General features: G+C 45.7%; 1 protein-coding gene across 4 annotated transcripts in view; it reads right to left on the bottom strand.

The window, feature by feature from the left end:
* The window catches only part of ARFGEF2 (ADP ribosylation factor guanine nucleotide exchange factor 2), a 100,435-nt gene that overhangs the window by 49,172 nt on the left and 30,606 nt on the right, over positions 1–20,657 (bottom strand). For 3 of the 4 annotated variants that reach the window (XM_047770915.1, XM_047770916.1, XM_047770918.1), the window contains exons 7-15: positions 15,544–15,612; positions 12,781–12,932; positions 9,944–10,074; positions 8,534–8,768; positions 7,805–7,904; positions 6,922–7,061; positions 4,455–4,563; positions 3,591–3,774; positions 348–459 (exon numbers count right to left, since the gene is read on the bottom strand). In XM_047770915.1, coding sequence (XP_047626871.1) covers positions 348–459; positions 3,591–3,774; positions 4,455–4,563; positions 6,922–7,061; positions 7,805–7,904; positions 8,534–8,768; positions 9,944–10,074; positions 12,781–12,932; positions 15,544–15,612 — 1,232 coding nt within the window. The remainder of the gene's footprint in view (positions 1–347; positions 460–3,590; positions 3,775–4,454; positions 4,564–6,921; positions 7,062–7,804; positions 7,905–8,533; positions 8,769–9,943; positions 10,075–12,780; positions 12,933–15,543; positions 15,613–20,657) is intronic. The other variant, XM_047770917.1, reaches the window with a different exon arrangement.

Genomic DNA, 20,657 nt, shown 5'->3' on the forward strand with positions numbered 1-20,657 from the left:
GGAAGAGGAGGAGGCACAGGGGACTGAAAAATGGAGCAATGATGGGGCTCCCTAAGGAGGGAGGCTGGTTGCAGAAGAACAGCCAGAAGAACAATTTCTAGCAGTCAAGGGACACTGTTAGCTCTGACACTGGCCCACCAAATACCTAACCACCTGTCAGGAGGCTGGTTTATTCCCGTTAAGGAGCTTTTTGCAACGCTGGCCAAAGTGATAAATAGGACTGCTGTAAGCAGGGGTGTGGACAATAGCTACGCACTCAGGGTCAGCCAACCTCTAGGTTAGAGCCAGTAATGGTCTCGGAATCACATGACTAAACCTGCATGCAAATGCACAACCCCTAGTCTTACGGAATCGAGGCGATCCTCCTGGTGCAGGAATTGGGCAATGTCTTCAACTGACGTACCCAGCATGCCCTGCTCCTGAAGATACTGGATCCCTCTCTTGGGTTTCTTGTTGAACCTGTTTCGAGAAGAGATGGGACACAGGTTGCTTATTTCAAAATCTGGAGGATGGAAAAAGCTGGCCTTTGAGGCAATTTATAGCAACACCATGAAGGAGTTATCCCATGTCAACTAGGACGGTCCTGTGTGTCCTGGTAGCTTTTCTCAATTTCACCTTTTTTTTTGTCTTTTTGCCTCTTCTAGGGCCGCTCCCGCCACATATGGAGGTTCCCAGGCTAGGGGTCTAATCAGAGCTGTAGCTGCTGGCCTACACCAGAGCCACAGCAACACGGGATCCGAGCCACGTCTGCAACCTACACCACAGCTCACGGCAACGCCGGATCCTTAACCCACTGAGCAAGGCCAGGGATCGAACCCGCAACCACATGGTTCCTAGTCGGATTCATTAACCACTGCGCCACGACGGGAACTCCTCAATTTCACCTTTAATTTCTGCCCTAGTTATAACACAATCTGGTGGCTGTTCCCCAGTATCATTCTCCGCTTCTCCAACACTAATCAAACCTAGATGTTTAGCTGGGCACACAACTACTTAAAATTAACAACTACACTTTACTGTCTCCCTTAGACAACGTACAGCCATGTGATAAAGTTCTGGCCAGTGAGATAAGATCAGAAGTGGTGTGGGTACTTCTAGAAGGATTCTTCAACAAAGCTAACTTGGCTGGGAAGTATACATTTTCTGTTCTTCCCCTTCTTCCCCAGAATATATGGGTGATGACCGGCACTTCAGCAGTGGTCACAAACCACGAGGCAAGACAGAAGACGAAGACTATTCAGGACGGTGAAGCGGAAAGATGCAAGGAGCCTGGATCTGGCGCGCACAGGAGCCACTCTGACAGCCCTAGACTGCGCACTTTGGGATTTCCTTCTTTCTGTGTTTCCTGTTACAGGCAGGCAAACTATCCGACACCTAAATTCAACCTGTTATTATTTCTCAGGCCGTGTACTGGGGAAAGCCATTCATATATAAGCACAAACTGGGGCAAAGGCTGTGAGGAAAGGGCATGACCATGGTGCAGGGCAGACTGTCTTGGGACCTGTACAAACAGGGTGGTTACAGGAGGCCTCTCTGAGGAAGACATGCTTTGCCAAGTCTGAAAGGTGAAAAAGATCCAAAAATATTCCAAGCAGGAGTGCAATGGTGAAAAGAGCTTGAGGTGTTCAAGGGACTGAAATGCATTATGTAACTCAGGGGTGCTGGAAGGAGAAGGGGTCAGTGAGGGAGGCTGGAGGCTGGACTAGGCTGTGGTGAGGAAACAGGAACTCTGGGGTGACCTCAGCCAGGGGAGGGATAAGACCTGATTTAAGTTTTTGTTTGTCTGTCTGGTTGCTTTTTAGGGCTGCACCCACCACATATAGAGGTTCGAAGGCTAGGGGTCGAATCAAAGCTACAGCTGCCGGCCTACACCAAAGCAGCAGCAACACGGGATCTGAGCCACATCTGCGACCCACACAGCAGCTCATGGTCACACTGGATCCTTAACCCACTGAGCAAGGCCAGGGATCAGACCCACATCCTCATGGATACTGGGTGGGTCCTTAACCCACTTAGCCACAATGGGAACTCCCGACTTAAGTTTTTAAAAGATTATTTTAGCTGCTATGGGAGAACTGACTGGGGGGGATGCAGGCATGGTGAGGGTGAAAATATATACTTTAATAAATAAATGAGTATTATAACGCCAACCTTTAAAATAAACTGAATTTACTAAGTTAACTAATCATTCAAAAGTTGGACAGGACATTAGCTTGTGTGTGTATATATTTCTGTGTATAAAAAGATTGGAGGAGGGGAGTTCCCACTGTGGTGCAGAGGATCCAACTAGGAACCATGAGGTTGTGGGTTCGATCCCTGGCCTCACTCAGTGGGTTAAGGATCTGGCGTTGCTGTGAGCTGTGGTGTAGGTGGCAGACGTGGCTCGGATCCCACACTGCTGTGGCTATGGTATAGGCCAGCAGCTACAGCTCTGATTAGACCCCTAGTCTGAGAACCTCCATATGTAGAGGTGTGGCTCTAAAAAGACAAAAGACCAAAAAAAAAAAGAAAAAAAAGAAATTGCAGGAGGAGTTCCCATTGTGGCTCAGCGGAAAGGAATCTGGCTGGGAACCAAAAGATTGTGGGTCCAATCCCTGGCCTTGCTCAGTGGGTTAAGGATGCAGTGCTGCTGTGAGCTGTGGTGTAGGCTGCAAATGTGGCTCAGATCCTGTGTTGCTGTGGCTGTGGTGTAGGCTGGCAGCTGTAGCTCCCATTTGACCCCTAGACTGGGAACCTCCATATGCCAAGGTGTGGCCCTAAAAAACAAAAAACAAAACAAAACAAAAAAACAACATTGCAGGAGTTCCCATTGTGGCACAGCAGAAACAAATCTGACCAGTATGCATGAGGATGTGGGTTTGATCCTTGGCCTCACTCAGTGGGTTGGGGATCCAGCATTGCCATGTACTGTGTTAAAGGTCACAGACACAGCTCAGATCTGGCATTGCTGTGGCTGTGGCTCTGGCTGTGGTTGTGGCTGGCAGCTGCAGCTTCAGTTCGAGTCCTAGCCTGGGAACTTCCATATGCCACGGGTGTGGCCCTAAAAAGAAAAAAAAAAGATTGGAAAGAAACATTAAGATTTGCTAGTGATTGTAATGATAATGATGTGGTTATTTGGGAGAATATCCTTATTTTTCAACAATGTAGGGCTAAAGCATTATGACAGCCTCAAATTACTTTAAAAAATACATAGATAATGTTATTATGGCAAAAGTTAATTCTTCTGTATGTCGAAATTTTTCTTTTTCTTTAAAATTCTTCTAATACATAGAAAAAAATGTTACCAGTTGTAATTTCCTCTAGGTAGTAACTTTACGAGCAATTTTAACATTCTTGCTCTATACTTTTCCGTATTTTCTACATTTTTTAAATTAGGAAAAAAAAAAGAAAAAAAGAAGAAAAAAAAAAAAAAAGACCGACCAGCAACCCCACAAAGCTATTGAATTTCTCTCCTTCACAGACATGCAGTCGGCCCGATTTGCTCAGGCCTGGCCACAAGGCCAGCACTGGGCTTTTGTAACAAGCATTTCGTCTTGAGGTGTCAGTGCCAGGTTCCCAAGAGATTCGACTAGAGCAACAGCCACACTCACAGCTCGATGCCATGTTCAATCATCTCCTTTTGTTGCTTGATGACCTCAAACTGCTCCGGGTCATCCTGGACGGCTGTCTGGGTCCCCGAGGACACCGTGGACTCCATGGACGTCACACTGCTCCGTCTCGCCAGGTCAAGGCCTTTCCCGTCCCCCATTTCCTGATCCGTGGGCCTCTCCTGACCTGTGATGACATAAAAGGAAAGGAAACCAAGTAAGCAGATGGGACGCACCCGGCTGAGCTGAGGTCTGGCTCTGCAGGTCCTTTGCCCAGACCTGTAACAATAACGTTTGTACTGCAGGGTCACAAGCACACAAGCTCGACATCACTCCGTGAGTTACTTAACAATTTACTTGTTTGTGGGACTTGATAAGCTAATGCTGAAATTCACATGAAAGAATAAAAGCCCCAAACCAGTCACGACACCTAAGGAACAGTAAACAGGAGGGCCCATCCCAGCAGGTATCAAAACTCACTGTAGAGCTCCAAGCATTTGAAAAGCATGGTACTGGTGCAAGAACAAACAGATCAACAGGACAGAGTAGAAAAGGCAGAAACAGACCTTTGCACACGAGGGAAGTTGGTATATCATAAACGTGGTGCTTCACATCAGTGCGGGAAGGAGAGACTACTGCTAAAAAAATGCTGGAATAACTGGCTCTCCGTTTGGAAAAATGATGTTAGAGCATGACTCAGATTCTTCCCTGCAATTCCAGATGGATTGAAAAGCAGAACCTTTAAGGTACTTCAGGTATTTCTATAAAGTCGTTTGCTAATTCTAAGACAATAATACCAAGACGCTTGTCCCAACAGTCTTGGGTAGCCTATTGTGAATGGGGGAGGCTGCAGCAGAGATCTCTCACCGAGGCTGGTCTGGTGGTTGGGATTCACATACAAGTCTTTGCTCCACTCTACCATGCACTTGAGAATGGACACGAGGCACTCCAAGCCTTTCTTCCTCAGACTGAGCTCCTAAAGGACAAAAGGGACACAGCACAGAGACTTAGCTGATAAATGAAGTGCAGACATTTACAGGGCTCTGGAATCCTGTGAGGACACGAGATGACCACTGACACTCGGTGCTATTGAGTACAACACCCAAGGAAAAGGTAACAGGTGATATCAATACTGAGGGCTCAGTGCAGAAATTCTGAGTATCTTTTTTTTTTTGGTCTTTTTGTCTTTTTAGGGCCGAACCTGCAGCATATGGAGGTTCTCAGGCTAGGGGTCTAATCGGAGCTGTAGCCACCAGCCTATGCCACAGCCACAGCCACGCCAGATTTGAGCCGCGTCTGTGATCTACACCTCAGCTCACGGCAATGCCAGATCCTTAACCCACTGAGCAAGGGCAGGGATCGAACCCGCAACCTCATGGTTCCTAGTTGGATTCGTTTTTGCTACACCACGATGGGAACTCTTTTTTTTTTTAACTTTATTTATTTGTATTTTTAGGGCCGCACTTGTGGCATATGGAGCTCCCCAGGCTAGGGGTCAAATTGGAGCTGTTGCCACTGGCTTACACCAGAGCCACAGCAACGCCAGATCCAAGGCGTGTCTTTGATCTACACCATAGCTCACGGCAACACCTGATTCTTAACCCAACTAAGCAAGGCCAGGGATCAAACCTGTGTCCTCATGGTTACTAGTCAGATTCATTTCCACTGAGCCATGACAGGAACTCCCTGAATATCTTTAAAAGTGTTCATTACAGACTCCCTAGCAGCAAAAATATGGGACGTGTGCTTTCCTAAAATGAAAAATATTATTTGGATTTTAAAGGGAAGTTCTCATTCATTGCTCGTATATTAAAAAACAAACACAAAACAACCAAACACTTAAAACACCATTTAAAAAAAAAAAAATTGAAGTTCTTAACCAGTGACCCTGAAAAAGAAAAAAGAATCTTATGCAACAAATAAATCGTTGTGGATACACCATTATCCCCTCGACAGCCGCAAACACATTTCATTTTAAGGGTTACTCTGCAAGTAAACAAGAACACTGATTTTTTTTTTTAAGTGGCTTTTTTTGGGGGCGGGGTGGGGGGGACCTGTGCCTACAGCATGTAAAAGCTTCTGAGCCAACAAATGAACTCTCGCCACAGCAGTGACAATGCTGGATCTCCACCCATTGTACCAAAAGCGAACCCCCACAGTAGCACTTCTTAAATAAAAAGTGGAATGCGAGTTGCAGATAACCTTTTAACAAATGTGAATACTTCAGACTCAAAACGGCATCGAAGATGGCACAGATGGAGTTCCCTTCGTGGCTCAATGGTTAACGAACATGACTAGAATTCATGGGGATGTGGGTTCAATCCCTGGCCTTGTTGAATGGGTTGGGGATCTGGTGTTGCTGTGGGCTGTGATGTGCGGTGCAGACGAGGCTCGGATCTGGTGTGACTGGGACGCAGGCCAGCAGCTGTAAAGCTTCGATTAGACCCCTAGCCTGGGAACTTCCATATGCCACAAGTGCGGTCCAAAAAGAAAAAGAAAAAAAAAAAGGCACAGATCTCTGTGAATCTAATGACAGCTATGGGCCTTTGATGTAATTCCAGGCGGCTCACAGACTTTTCCACCAGTTCATTCAGAGACCTCAGGTTAAGGATCCTACTCTCTGTTTTTGGCCCCACCCACAGCATTCGGAAGTTCCCGGGCCAGGATACTCAGGCCATAGCAGCGACCATGCCAGATGGCCCTACTGTCTCTGGAGGCACTCTAGCAAAAGGCAACTTCCTTTGCTACTACTGGAGCCTGGGACCTTGTCTTCACATGATCTGTGGAAAGGGGACAGAGTGAACTCGCTTCCCCCAGGTCTCAGCTCAGGTGTTGCCTTCTCAGGGAGACGACCTCAATGACCCCACTAAAAATGGCACCACCCTCGCTCAACGCCCCTTCCCCATTGTCCCTGTTTTAGTCTTCTCTGCAGCTTACTCCTTCATTGTTTGCTTGTAAGGGTCTGGACCAGTGCAATATGCCCACGTACGTGTGTGTTTCTTCGCTGCTGTATCCCCAGCACCAAGGACAGTGCCTGGCACACAGGGGCGTTTAATAAAATATTTTTCCTGCTCTCTTTTTTTAGGGCTGCACCACAGCACATGGAAGTTCCCAGGCTAGTGGCTGAATCAGCACTACAGCTGCTGGCCTATGCCACAGCCACAGCTCAGGGTAACGTCAGATCCTTAACCCACTGAGCGAGGCCAGGGATCAAACCTGCATCCTCATGGATACTAGTCAGGTTCATTTCTGCTGTGCCACAACAGGAATGCCTGTGAATATTTATTGACACGGGTGAACTTTAAATATAAATGAGTGTTCTCAGTGTTTTTACCTGCAGAGGTGTCATCCCCAGCTCGTGTCCACTTCTTCCCTGAGCGATTTTGGATAAATCATTTACGAGGCGCTCAAAAATGTTAGCAGCATTTAAATCACAGTCGTAGTTGACATAAATGTCTACAACACACTGGGCATCTTGGAAAATAACACATGAATATTAGAAATCCTGCTCAAACACAGCAGTTACGTTCTCTTATTAAACGAGATTCTTTGGTCAAAAACTTTCCCCAGTGAATTACTAACTCCAGGTGGACACAGGCACTCAGGAAGTGTACGTGGGAAGTACCAGGAGTGCGGGAGGCCCTCTTCCTAGATCCGCCCTGGCATGAACTGAAATCTCGGGCCGCTCATTCCACCTCTCTACAGCTCACTTTCCCTCACCAAAAAAGGGAAAAATAACTGCCCAATCTACCTCTTTCAAGTTGTGTAACTTTTATGAAGTTAGGTTTGATGATAGATGCTCGGTTTAGAGCCACACAACTGTACGGTGTAAGGGAAATCCACATTCACCTTAGCAGCCAATCAAGGGCTACAGCCCAATACCTGGGACCCTGTGACTTGCAATCCATGTTCAGCCTGTAGGCAGGGTGACAAGTGCCCTGGTTTTCCAGGACTTGGGGCTTTCCCAGGATGTAGGACTTTTTGTGTTAAAACCAGAAAGCCCTGGGCAAACCAGTCTGAGTGGGTCATCTTCTAAAGAAGGGGAGGTGGGGGGGACTAGGTGTTAGGTTAGCGGTACCCCCTAAGGTAATGACTTTCTCAGCACTTCGAACTCTAAAAGGAGGAGCTGACGGTCTTAATCTGGACTCTGGAGAATGAAAGCATCCGAAGTGTTTCTGAGCAAGTCAAACAGCTGAGCACCCACAGGGTGAAAATACCTGCACAGATCCTTGTCAGAGTCTGAATGACCATCCACCTGTGCTCAAAAGAACTTGTTGATGTTTCTAAAATGTTCAGGAAAATCTCTTTGAAAAAGACCTATATAACAAGAAGAAGATAAAGAAAGACAGCAATTAACAGACAGTTTAATTTAGGGCTCAAAGACCAAAGCCTCTGAAGAACAGGCAGAGCCTATGAGGGACGCGCCCGGGCAGAAGGAGACGGGTGCACACGTGTGCTCAACAACAGCCCCGGTGGGAAGAGCTAATGCAGCAGGACCTTGGTGCACGGAGAACACGGCCCCATCACAGGGTATAGCTGCTCCTGAGAAACCCAGGAGCTGCCACGTGGAAAGACAGGACCGGGGTTGTGGTTTTTTGAGAGAAATCAGAAATCTAGATTTTCACAGAGAATCTGATTTCTCAATTTGGAAACTAATTCAGGTAATTTCAAATAATTTATAGGCTAAACAAATACGTTTCAGAGAGTGAGCCCAATACAAAGATCATACAAGCTAAACCTTCCATTATAATGAAAGGCATATAAGACTTGGGGGCTGTCAGTTTTATGAAAAGGTCTTCTCTTGCTAAAAAATTCTTCTGTAGGATACCAGTAAGTAGACTGTGTGACTCTAGTTCCTGGTGACTATGCTACCAGCAGTTAACTCATCATGTAAAAGCATCATCAAATCTAAAAAAAAAAAAAAAAAATCAATTCTGAGTCCATACCTCTATCTGCATCTTCAGGTGCATTTTAAAGTTTGAAAGAAGAGTAAGAAAAATGGCAAGAGAGAGCTCAAAGACATCAGGCACTGACGAGACACCGTTTTTGGACAACGCGACACAGAGATATTGCTTGATTGCGTTGATGAACATCTCGTGGGTCCTGAAGACGGGGCCGGCGTTCTGCAACACGGAGAGGAGCAGCTGCAGGGACACCACCTTGGAACGAAGCTCGTGGGACCTGGCAAAGAAAACGCACAACAGTGACAGCGCGACAGCACTGAAAGGCCAAGTTTTCATAAGCACGTTTCACGCCCCTGCCAGTGAGCAGGACATTCCGAGCAGCCAGGGAGTCAAGACTTGGCAACAGCATCTAAATGTCAGGAGAACAAAAGCAGAGGGCACGTAGAGGGTTCACACAGAACCTACAGGCCCTGTGCAAATGAGTACTGCCAAGTCCTACTACTTCTCTCTCCTCGTCTAAAGCAGAGAATAGAGCAGGAGCCAAGTAAGTGCACACTGACTCGGGAAAGCTGGTTCTTAACAGAACCAACTGCTTCACATCAACCAGGTGATGAGACTAAAACATCTGTCCTGCTGTATCTTTACTGTTTGTTTGTTTTTTAATTTTGGCCGCACCCTAGACAGGTGGAAATTCCCGGGCTAGGGATGGATCCTGCGCCATGACAGCAACCCAAGCCAGTGCTGGGTCCTTAACCCATTGAGCTGCCAGGGAAGCCACTGCTCTACCGTTAGAGACAATGAGAAGAGTGCCTTTAATCCACCTGCCTCCTGCTCCCCATTCCTGGAGGGGAGGGAACATTCCCCTAATGGTCTTCATATTCTCAACAGAGGGTGAGGATTTTTATTAGTGACTAATGATGATGATGATGACAGTGTCCATAAAACTCTCATCAAGTGCAAGGCCCTGTGCTGGGGAAGTCATTCTATCATTTCATGGAACTGGTCCTGTAAAGAGATTTCCCATATTCCCATTTTTCGGATGAAGTTCAGTAACTCATGCGGCCGTGGGGTTGGTCTCAAGTGAGCCAGGGCTGAATGCAACCCCCCGTGGCTCCAAAGCTTCTGCTCTGACAGGCCGCAGCACCGCTGTCCTCGTATCAGATCCTCCACTCTACAGGGGTGACTTTCTGGGTTGACTCCGGGGCTTCCATCTACATCCCTGAAGCAGAAATTTCCAACGAGGGCGGGAGAAGGAGGTTTATAAGCATCCTGATGGGGGCCCCTCCCCATCAGGAGATTAAACCCATGAGTCAGGAAAAAGAGAATGAATGTTCAATATACTGATTATTTTTAGCATGTAAACCAAGGAAAGCAGAACTGGGGGTTTGCGGAACCCCAAGATCCTCCTGGATTGTTTGGGTTATAGACAGCCAAGAGCTGCGGTCTACTTACTTTGGATCTGGAGGGCCTTCACCAAGGGGTTTCATGGACAGCTTGCAAAGGGAGCGAAACACCAGGAAGGCATCCTTCTGCAGAATGTGAGAGAACCTCGCAGCCACTGGATGTCCTTGGGCATCCGATTCCTAAGATCAGAATAAAGATCAGAAGAACCAAAGGGGCCAAATGAAAGGATAACTCTTTTCAATGTAATTATCTCATGGAATTTGAAGTGTTTTATTCCATGGGGAAGTGAGGGATGTGGGGGAGGAGATGATATGTCAAAACAGGAGCTTATGGGGGAGTCATCACAGCAATTCTAAAACGTGTTCCTTATCCTTCCAAAAGGGGGTGTGGATAGTTTAACATGATAAGTGAGCAAATGTTAAACCATAAAAACCCAAAAGAAATATAGGTAATTATTCATATTAACGTGAGTAAAAAATCTATTTCTAAGAATACTACTGCAGAATAAATGGGGAAAAAATAATCAGGTGTTTTAAAATACACTTCTTTTAAAAAGAAAGCTACACTTTAAAAATTCTTCAAATAAGTATTTGTAACACATGATAAAGATTAATATCTTCAACATATAAAAAATTCCCATTAAGGAAATATGGAACTCTAGTCCCAAATGAAAAACAGGCAAAAACACAAGTGAGCAATTTATCAAGAAATGCAAATGACAGGTAAACCTAAACAACCTTATTACTAATTATTAAGAAAGTATCTTTCTCCCACCAGACCAGCAAAGATTTGAATGAATGTGACTGCACAAGTTTTTTTGGGGCCTTTTGTCTTTTAGGGCCGCACCCGAGGCATATGGAAGTTCCCAGGCTAGGGGTCCGATCAGAACTGTAGCTGCCAGCCTATGCCAGAGCCACAGTAATATGGGATCTGAGCCGCATCTGCGACCGACACCACAGCTCACGGCAACACCGATCCTTAACCCACTGAACGAGGCCAGGGATTGAACCTGCGTCCTCATGGATGCTAGTCAGGTTCGCTAACGGCTGAGCCACATCGCTAACGGCTGAGCCACGAGGGGAACTCTGTGACTGCCCAGTGTTAATGTGAGAAGGGGAAAATGAGTGCTGAGAGTCTCCAGGTGGGTGGAAATTCAAGTACTGTCTTCCTGGCAGGCTAATTTGATATCATGGAACAAAAGTCTTAAAGCTTCCAGCTCTTGACTCAGCCATGGCACTTGCAGGAACTGAGTGTAAAGAAAGAATTAAGGATGAGCACAAGATCCACCGAGAAGGATGTTCACCGTAGAACTGTCTCCTGTGATTAAACTGAAATAAAGCCTAAACCTAACAGCAAACTGGTTAAAGATTATGGTAATCCATGACAGGCTTTGACATGGCTATTAAAAAAATTAGTAAGAGGGAGTTCCCGTCGTGGCATAGTGGAAACGAATCCAACCAGGAACCTAATCCTGAAAGTGATTCATATCTGGAGGTGGGGCCTTTGGGAGGTGATCAGGTCCTGAGGGATGGGACTGGTGTCCTTATTAAAGAGGTTCCAGAGAGTTCCCTCGTCCCTTCTGCCACATGAGGCGAGAGTAAGAAGACAGCTATGAACCAGGAAACAGTCTCTCACTAGACACAGAAATTGCTAGTACCTTGATCTTGGACTTCTCAATCTCTAGAACTTTGAGAAATACATTTCTGTTGTTCACAAGTTACCCAGTCTCTGGTGCTCTGTTATAGCAGCCTAAACAGACTAAGACAGGGGCAAACACTGGTTAGGGGATGCGGGAGGGAGGGTCTTGGGGGGAGGTTGGAAAAAAAATCTTATTCTTTTTATGTATAAAGCACAGGTACACATACAGTATATAAAGAGGTGTATCAGTTTACCAGTGGCTTTAAAATTTCATGAAGAGGGGTAGTGATTAGAAAAAAGAAATACATAAAAAGGCTCCTGGGTGTGTGTGTGTGTACATTTGTTCAAATAAAAAGTTGAGAGGAGCAGAAACGAATCCGACTAGGAACCATGAGGTTGCAGGTTCGATCCCTGGCCCCACTCAGTGGGTTAAGGATCTGGGGTTGCCGTGACCTGTGGTGTAGGTTGAAGATGCAGCTTGGATCTGGTGTTGTTGTGGCTCTGGCGTTGGCTGGCAGTAATAGCTCCAATTAGACCCCTAGCCTGGGAACCTCCATATGCCTCGGGTATGGCCCTAAAAAAAAAAAAAAAAAAAAGATAAAAGGTTGAGAAACACCGGTAGAAAGGTCAGAAAGAGAATGGGTTCAGGCAGAATGTTAGTATCATACTTCTTCCTGTTTTGAATGTTTACACACAACATTTCCAGGAAAAAAAAAAACAACAAAAAAAATGTAGCAGACATATCTACATATCTTTCAGGGGCCTGAAAGGATGTTCATAATATACCTTAAGTTTAAAGAGCAGGTTACAAAACAGTGTATTGTGTTATTACATTTCAATGGTAAAAAACATGGAAGGGAGGGGAAAACCTAGAGGGTGTGATAAAATGTTAACAAGGGTTATCTCTGGGTTAGAAGATTATGGATGACGTTTATTCCTCATTTTTCCTTCTGTTTCCTTATGTTTCTATAAGGCAAGTACCACATTTCAGGAGAAAAGAAAAAGGGCAGGAACTGTACGTTTTTAAACGTCTGAATAAACAACAATGCTATAAGCCACCGACATTAGCCCATTCCAAGAACGGACCCCACTAATACAGAGACTAGCAGAGCAGGGGATGTCGCTAAATATCTGAAAGGGGCGTGGTTTTCACTCGCTTCTTCTGATAGCCTTAATTCCTCAAGAAATAGCAAAAAGACAAAAAAATAAAAAATGAACTGACTCTGACAGGAGGACCACCAACATACCAGATTATCTGCTGATGACAAGGACTGCCTGTCGTCCGCTACCCCGTTGGTCTGTGGGTTTTCGTCGGCTGCTGGGGGGACGGCACGCTCCTGGCACTCCAGCTCACCCAGGACCCTCTCGGGCTCTGTCAGACCGTGCTTTTGTGCTGCTTCTTAAAATACAATGCAAAAGTCATCACCAAGTTAGTACTTACCCTAAAAGGTGACCTGACACCCAGAAGAAGGTATTCATAGAACTTGCAACTATTGCTTTTTCCCTTTCCTTGCACCACTACCCTGTGACCGGCATGGTTCTGAAAAAGGCTCAGCCAAAGTGGTGCTTTGGTTTTAGGTGTCTATTACCCACGGCCCCACTCCCAGGTGGCTGCCTCCACATTGTGGTCCAGGTCAACGGTGCCTCCAGGACTGTGCACTATAGCGGTCCTGCCCATCCCTACCTATTTTGGAAGATTAGAAGCAGCTAAACATAAAGAGCACAGATTTTTAAAAAGGGCTATTAATATAGGAGTTAGAGAACAAGAGTCACGTCAGTGAAAAGAATATGACTGTTTTGATAGAAAACCTCAGTGACAGGGGAAAAAAATTAGACCTGAGCTTCCTGGCAGCCATGTGAAAAAGGAAAAGACAAAGAATTAAATGGATTTCATCATTCAACGAAAGAAAGCATGTTTGACGGTTAGCAGAATAGTTAAACTCTATGAGGAATTTACCATGTGTATCTTTATACATATATAAGGGATAACACAAACAATTCAGTAATAAGCACAATCTTCAATAACGGTTTCTGTTTTATTTTTATTTTTTGCTTTTTAGGGCTGTGCCCACAGCATATGGAGGTTCCCAAGCTGGGGTCAAAGTGGAGCTGCAGCTGCCAGCCTACACTACAGCCACAGCAACCCCAGACCTGAGCCTCGTCTGCAACCTACACCACAGCTCGAGGCAACACCGGACCCTTAACCCACTGAGTGAGGCCAGGGATTGAGCCCACATCCTCATGGATACTAGTCAGGTTCGTAACCTGCTGAGCCACAATGGGAACCCCCAATAATGGTTTCTGAAACATATTCATTCAATAAATATTTATCAGATGTCTATTACGTGCCAACATCTGTGCTAGGGGCTGGGGGGTATAGCAGTGAACAAGACAGACAAATGTTCATTATATGAGAACTTCTTACACTGGCCCAAGAGAAAAAAAATCTAAGGGAATGAAATTTAATTGTTCTATTTTAAAGACATTTCTATAGGGGAGTTCCCGTTGTGGCTCAGTGGTTAACGAATCTGACTAGGAACCATGAAGTTGCAGGTTCGATCCCTGGCCTTGCTTAGTGGGTTAAGGATCTGGCATTGCCGTGAGCTGTGGTGTAGGTCACAGACGCGGCTTGGATCCCGCGTTGCTATGGCTCTGCCGTAGGCCGGTGGCTACAGCTCCGATTCAACCCCTAGCCTGGGAACCTTCATATGCCGTGGGAGCGGCCCTAGAAAAGGCAAAAAAGACAAATAAATAAATAAATAAATAAATAAATGACATTTTTATAGAGAGCTAAACAAATAAAGAAATCTACACATACAGCTTGGTGGTACCCAAATTAACAATGGGACAGGGCTCAGAGCAGTGGTCAACTTCTTTGACCATGACCCTCAGTAAGAAATATATTTCATTTTATTTATTTATTTATTTTTTGGGTCTTTTTGCTATTTCTTGGGCCGCTCCTGTGTCATATGGAGGTTCCCAGGCTAGGGGTCCAATGGGAACTGTAGCCGCCAGTCTACACCAGAGCCATAGCAACGCTGGATCCGAGCCATGTCTGCGACCTACACCACAGCTCACGGCAACGCCGGATAGTCAACCCACTGAGCAAGGCCAGGGATCGAACCCGCAATCTCATGGTTCCTAGTCGGATTCGTCAACCACTGCGCCACGACGGGAACTCCTCATTTTATTTATTAATTTTTTTGGCTGCGACCACAGCAGGGACCCAATCTGCTGCAGTAGCAACGCTGGATCCTTAACCCACTTGCCACAAGGGAACTCCAAGAAATACATTTTAAAGGTAATGACCTGGTATACATCTGTACACATAAATCATTAAAACGCACGTTTCGTGAAACAATGCTTAACATTCCTATGTGCAATGCATTCACTCTGCATTCTATTTTATTGTACTCTCTTTCATTTAAAAAATGCTGATTGCAACCCACTAATTTATTGACTTCTCAACCCATTAATGGTTTATTGGCACTGCAGCTAGTGTTCAACACTTAACTACTGGCTTAAAGATTTTGGGTAAAAAGAAAGAAAGAGAATCACCCAAAGTCATTCAGAGCTGTACAAATTTAATTCCACCGTAACTGCACCAAAAACTGAGGGAGTTATGAATGAAGGCTAACAGAATGAACAAAGCTTCCCTGTACATGCGATGCCTGTCGACGTGGGAAGTGAGTCCTGGTCACATCAACAGGGTAGCCGTGAAAATTCACATTTTCAGGGCTCACTGCCTGCTCCTAGAAAACTCTGGATGTATACAGAGGGGCCCTCTGTGTGTCTGTGTGCAGCACCCAACTCCTACCCTGTCAGGCTGTGCTGCTTGAACCCAATCACTAACAACGAGTAATTTCTGAATTCCACAGGAAGGATGGGCAACCACGGGCAGACTTTGGCTCCACGAAATCAGAGGGGTGGGCACTCCACTACTAAGATATCTGGCTGAGGACTTCTGTGGCGGAACACGTAGGAGGAAACGCTGGGTTCTGAGTTCTTACCTTTCACGGCCGACGTGACCACATCTTCTAAGATCTCCTTCACCACCTCCTGGGCTCCATCTTCAGTCCCTACACACACACACCAAATACACAAACACACGTGTGGGCATTTCCAGGGAAAACAAAGGCAGGTGGAAGAGGAGATGAAGTCAGTGTTTTCCAGCGTCACATGGCAGAAGGCAAGCGTGCCAGTGAGCCCTCTCCAGAGCCAATTCCCGTCACGCCCCAGGAAATTGGCAACCGCGTAGGCAGCATCTGTCAGGACTCGGTTTTGCCTCTGTGGAACATCAAGGCCCTCTGACTTGGACACTCCTCCCTCCTGAGCCACCGCTGCTCGGCCCAGGGCCCTCTCCACCGCCCCCAGGCTGGAGGCAGGAGCTGGGCTTTATCCTGCTATGGTTCCTGGCAGCACAAAGATGGAGCTTCCAGGGCCTCGAGCACCACAGGGCCTTGGTAAATGATGCCCCTTTTGCCGCCTCATTTTCCCACACTCTGACTCCAGAACTCCACATGAGTTTCCTAAAGTGACAATTGGGAATGTACTAACTTTTAAATTGAATTATTCTGCAGTGTTAACTGTTTAAGTGGAAGAAGTTTGGTACCAGTTGTTTTTGTAGAAAAGGAGAACCAGTTATCAGCACTTGACTACTTTTGGAATAAATATGACTGACTTATAAAACATCACCGACAAAATAGGCCATCATGTTAAATAAATGAAACCAAAATAACCCTTTAAATTCTTCCTTAACAAGGATTTTCAATCAGGCCACTGTATTTTTGAGTTCTGTGCTTGGTCCACTAGGTCCCAGAGAAGCAGCACCAAGTATCTGCATTTCCAATGAGGACTTAACCCTAGTGAATGAAAAATGCTGCCTGTCATATCAGTAAACAGAGGATTTTGCAGCCATCAAGCCACTACCTCAGGCCCCAAGGTGTGCCCTGAGGGAACGCAGGATGGAGACAAACTGGCTGCCAGACACTAAGCCCTCAGCCACCACAGCCACCCTCACCGGTGCACCCTGAGGCGAGGCGACTCAGGATGGGAAGAGCACAGGATCCTGGTCTCAGCGGCTAAGGTGCATATCAACAGAAGGAGTTCAGTGAGCCCAGACTCTGGCATCTTCCCATAAATAGAAAAATGCTAAACTCCTTAAGATACCTGGTTTTCTTTAATTAATGGTAATCTTTTGTTGCAAACACTCCTATATACTCCGGCTCCTTCCTTCTCTCTTGAGAACAGTTTCTTAGAGGAGTTCCTGTCGCGGCTCAGTGGTTAACGAATCTAACTAGGAAGCATGAGGTTGCAGGTTCGATCCCTGGCCTTGCTCAGTGGGTTAAGGATCCGATGTTGCCGTGAGCTGTGGTGTAGGTTGCAGACGCAGCTCAGATCCCGAGTTGCTGTGGCTCTTGCAAAGGCCGGTGGCTACAGCTCTGATTAGAATCCCTAGCCTGGGAACCTCCATATGCCACGGGAGCAGCCCTAGAAAAGGCAAAAAGAAAAAAAAAACAAACAAAAACCAAACAAATAAAACAGAATTCTCAGCTTTTAGGCTCTGCATTTTTTTCAGTTGATACCCACTATGATTATTTATTCTCCGCGCCTCAGCTTTACCGAGGTCTAACTGACAAATGAAACCATCATAACTCTTTCAATGGGCAAATAAATTCATGTGGAAAATATTGATGTTACATGCTTTTTTTTTGTTTGTTTGTATTTTGTCTTCTTGCTATTTCTTGGGCCGCTCCCACGGCATATGGAGGTTCCCAGGCTAGGGGTTGAATCGGAGCTGTAGCCACCAGCCTACGCCACAGCCACAGCAACGCGGGATCCGAGCCGCGTCTGCAACCTACACCACAGCTCACGGCAACGCCGGATCCTTAACCCACTGAGCAAGGCCAGGGACCGAACCCGCAACCTCATGATTCCTAGTCGGATTCGTTAACCACTGTGCCACCACGGGAACTCCACATGCTTTTCTTAGAGGGAAAAAAAGAACTCAAATGGAAGTGGGAAAACACCACAGCCATGGTCAAAGCCTTCTAAACCTCTGTTTCTTCATCTAAATAGGATGATTTAATCTAGGTCAGTGTTAACCATACTTTTGCCATTCTCACACAACCTTCGTAATTTTTGTCATTTTCATATACCATTTATATTGTTGTATTACATATATTTAACAATGTTATTTATTTATTTTTGCTTTTTAGGGCTGCACCCATGGCATATGGAGGTTCTCAGTCTAGGGCTTGAATTGGAGCTACAGCTGTCGGCTTACGCCACAGCCACAGAGACCCCAGATCCAAGCCACGTCTGTGACCTACCCCACAGCTCACAGCAATGCAGGATCCTTAACCCCCTGATCAAGGCCATGGATCAAACCCACAACCTCATGGTCCCTAGTCAGACTTGTTTCCGCTACGCCACGATGAGAACTCCTAACAGTGCTCTTTAACTCACCTTAAAGGCAATATGTAATGTTCACAAAAGCATAGGTTTCATGTGCTAGTTATATTTTTGGAATGCATGTTAAAATAAACGTATAATTATTATTAAAGGTTCATTCCCTTATAAGCCATCTAAAATCATCTCATCCACACCATGATTTGGTAAACATGTGACTAGGTATTTCCAAGTTCCCTTCCAGTTCCAACATTCCGGATGCTATGATTTAACAGAAGTATGACGACAGTTGCTAATCTCTAGCATACATTCCAAAAACCCTTGTACACGTTCAACAGCCAAGAAATGTCAGCTGGATGAACACATTTCATCAGGGGAGCTGCAGGCTTGGTGAGTTAGGTCAGGGGCTATGCAGCGTTATGGGGTCCCTCTGGTCCACAGGCATGCGCTGTTCAGGCTATGCGCTGCTCCCCCACACCCCCAAATTTTAGTGATGTAGAGGTGGCGAGAATTATATGCACCTAAGGGGTACAACTTGATGATCTGATGTACACATACACTGTGAAATGATCGCTACAAGCAAACCAATGAACACATCCATGGCCTCACAGTTACCTTATTTTTTTCCTTCTCTCGTGGTGAGAACACCTAAGATCTGCATTTAGCAAACTTCAGGTACACAGCACAGCACTGTCGACACACGGCTGGACACGCGCTCTCCAGAACTTAGTCCTCTTACACAACCAAAACTTGGGCCCTCCTGACAAACACCTCCCCGTTTCCCTGACCACCAGTCTGCACCGTGTCTCCATGAATCCGACTGCTCTTGGTACATGTCGGCAGAGTCATGCAATGTTTATCTTTTTTGTGACTGGCTTCTTTCACATACATTAAGCCCTCCAGCCCCATCCCTATGCTTACAGATGGTAGGCTATCTTTCTTTGTTTAAGGCTGAGTAATATTCTATTGTGTATGATAACCACTCATCTGCTGATGGGCACTTAGGTTGTTTCCATATCTTGGCTATTGTGACTCATGCTGCAATAAACACGGGAACGTAGATTATCTCTTCCAGGCCCTCATTTCATTTCCTTGGGCTATATACTCAGAAACAGGACTGCTGGATCATAAAGTGGTTCCGTTTTTCATTTTCTGAGGAACCTCCATTCTCTTTTTTGTAACAGCTGTACCAACTTACATCCCTACCGACAGGACACAAACACGCCCCCTTCTCCACGTTCTTGCCAACTTTCCTCACTACTAGTCATTCTGACAGGTACGAAGTCCTTCTCTCATCGTAGTTTTGATTTCTACTTTCGTGTTAGTAAAGCTGAGCACCTCTGTAAATGTAGGTTGGCCATTTGTACGTCTTCTTTTGAGAAATGTCTATTCAGGTCCTTTACCATTTTTCAGTGGGGTTATTTGGGTTTTTTTTTGCTATTGATTTGTATAAGATTTTTTTAGATACAGGGTTCGAACCTAAGCCCTCATGGATGCTAGCTGGGTTCACTAACTGCTGAACCATGACGGGAACTCCCAGATTTTCCTATTTAAAGGAAAAAAAAAAAATACTAGCAACACTGGGTCCCAGCTGGCTGGAACCAAGAGCAGCTGCCCCTTCAGCCCAGGCATGAACATTGCACATGTCCTGCTGCCTCAGTCCTTACCACTCCCAACTGTGTCTCCTCCGACGAAGCCAAGCCGAGAGAGGAGGAAAGTAACACATGCTGAACAGCAAGTTTCTGCCAAGAGCGATAAAAACGAGAGACTGACAGGGCAGAGTGTTTTAAGAACATCAGAGAGAAAATGTTCCTTTGTGGAAGTGACCTCAAGGTGGTGATTAAGAGTGAGGGCTCTGGGGAGCTCCTGTTGTGGCTCGACAGGTTACCAGCTTGACTAGTATCCAGGAGGATGTGGGTGCGATCCCTAGCCTTGCTCAGTGAGTGACGGATCCGGAGTTGCCGTGAGCTGTGGTGTAGGTCGCCGATGCAGCGAGATCCGGAGTTGCCATGAGCTGTGGTGTAGGCCAGCAGCTGCAGCTCTGATTCTAGCCCTGGCCTGGGAACTTCCACATGCTGCGGGTATGGCCCTAAAAAGACAAAAAAAAAAAATTTATTGAAACATAGCTGATTTACAATGCTGTGTTAACTTCTGCTATTCAACAAAGGTACACTACATATACATATTCTTTTCCATATACTTTCCCATGATGTTTACCACAGGACACTGAATAGAGTTCCCTGTGCTCTACAGCGCGACCTTGTTGTTTATCCGTCCTGTGTGTCACAGTCTGCTTCTGCCATGGAGTCTCATACGCAAGATGAGGAAACTGAGGCTCAGGAAGGTTGAAGATTCTGCTCAAGGTCACAGAGCTACTAAGTAGTAGAGTCACCATCTGAAACCAGGCTCTCTGATGAAACCCCCACTCTGGCTGAAAAAGAATACATTTTCTCTATTTTGCAGTACTCTACAAAAGTTGGGCTGTTTTTCCCTTGAAGAAAGGGATGCAAGAAGAAAAAAGTAAGCTAAGACATCTGTGAACGCACTGGTAATTGTGTACCTACAACAGCTACATATTAGCTGTACGAATGTAAAAACACTAAAGTCTAATGCTGGGAGTTAAAAAGTCAGAATCTTTAAAGTGAACTAAAAGAAAATAGGAAATGACCGACCGCACATGGCACAGAGTGTGATAAAAATGTTCTAAAACTGA

Source organism: Phacochoerus africanus, chromosome 3, assembly GCF_016906955.1.
Source record: "Phacochoerus africanus isolate WHEZ1 chromosome 3, ROS_Pafr_v1, whole genome shotgun sequence".
Taxonomy (NCBI): domain Eukaryota; kingdom Metazoa; phylum Chordata; class Mammalia; order Artiodactyla; family Suidae; genus Phacochoerus; species Phacochoerus africanus.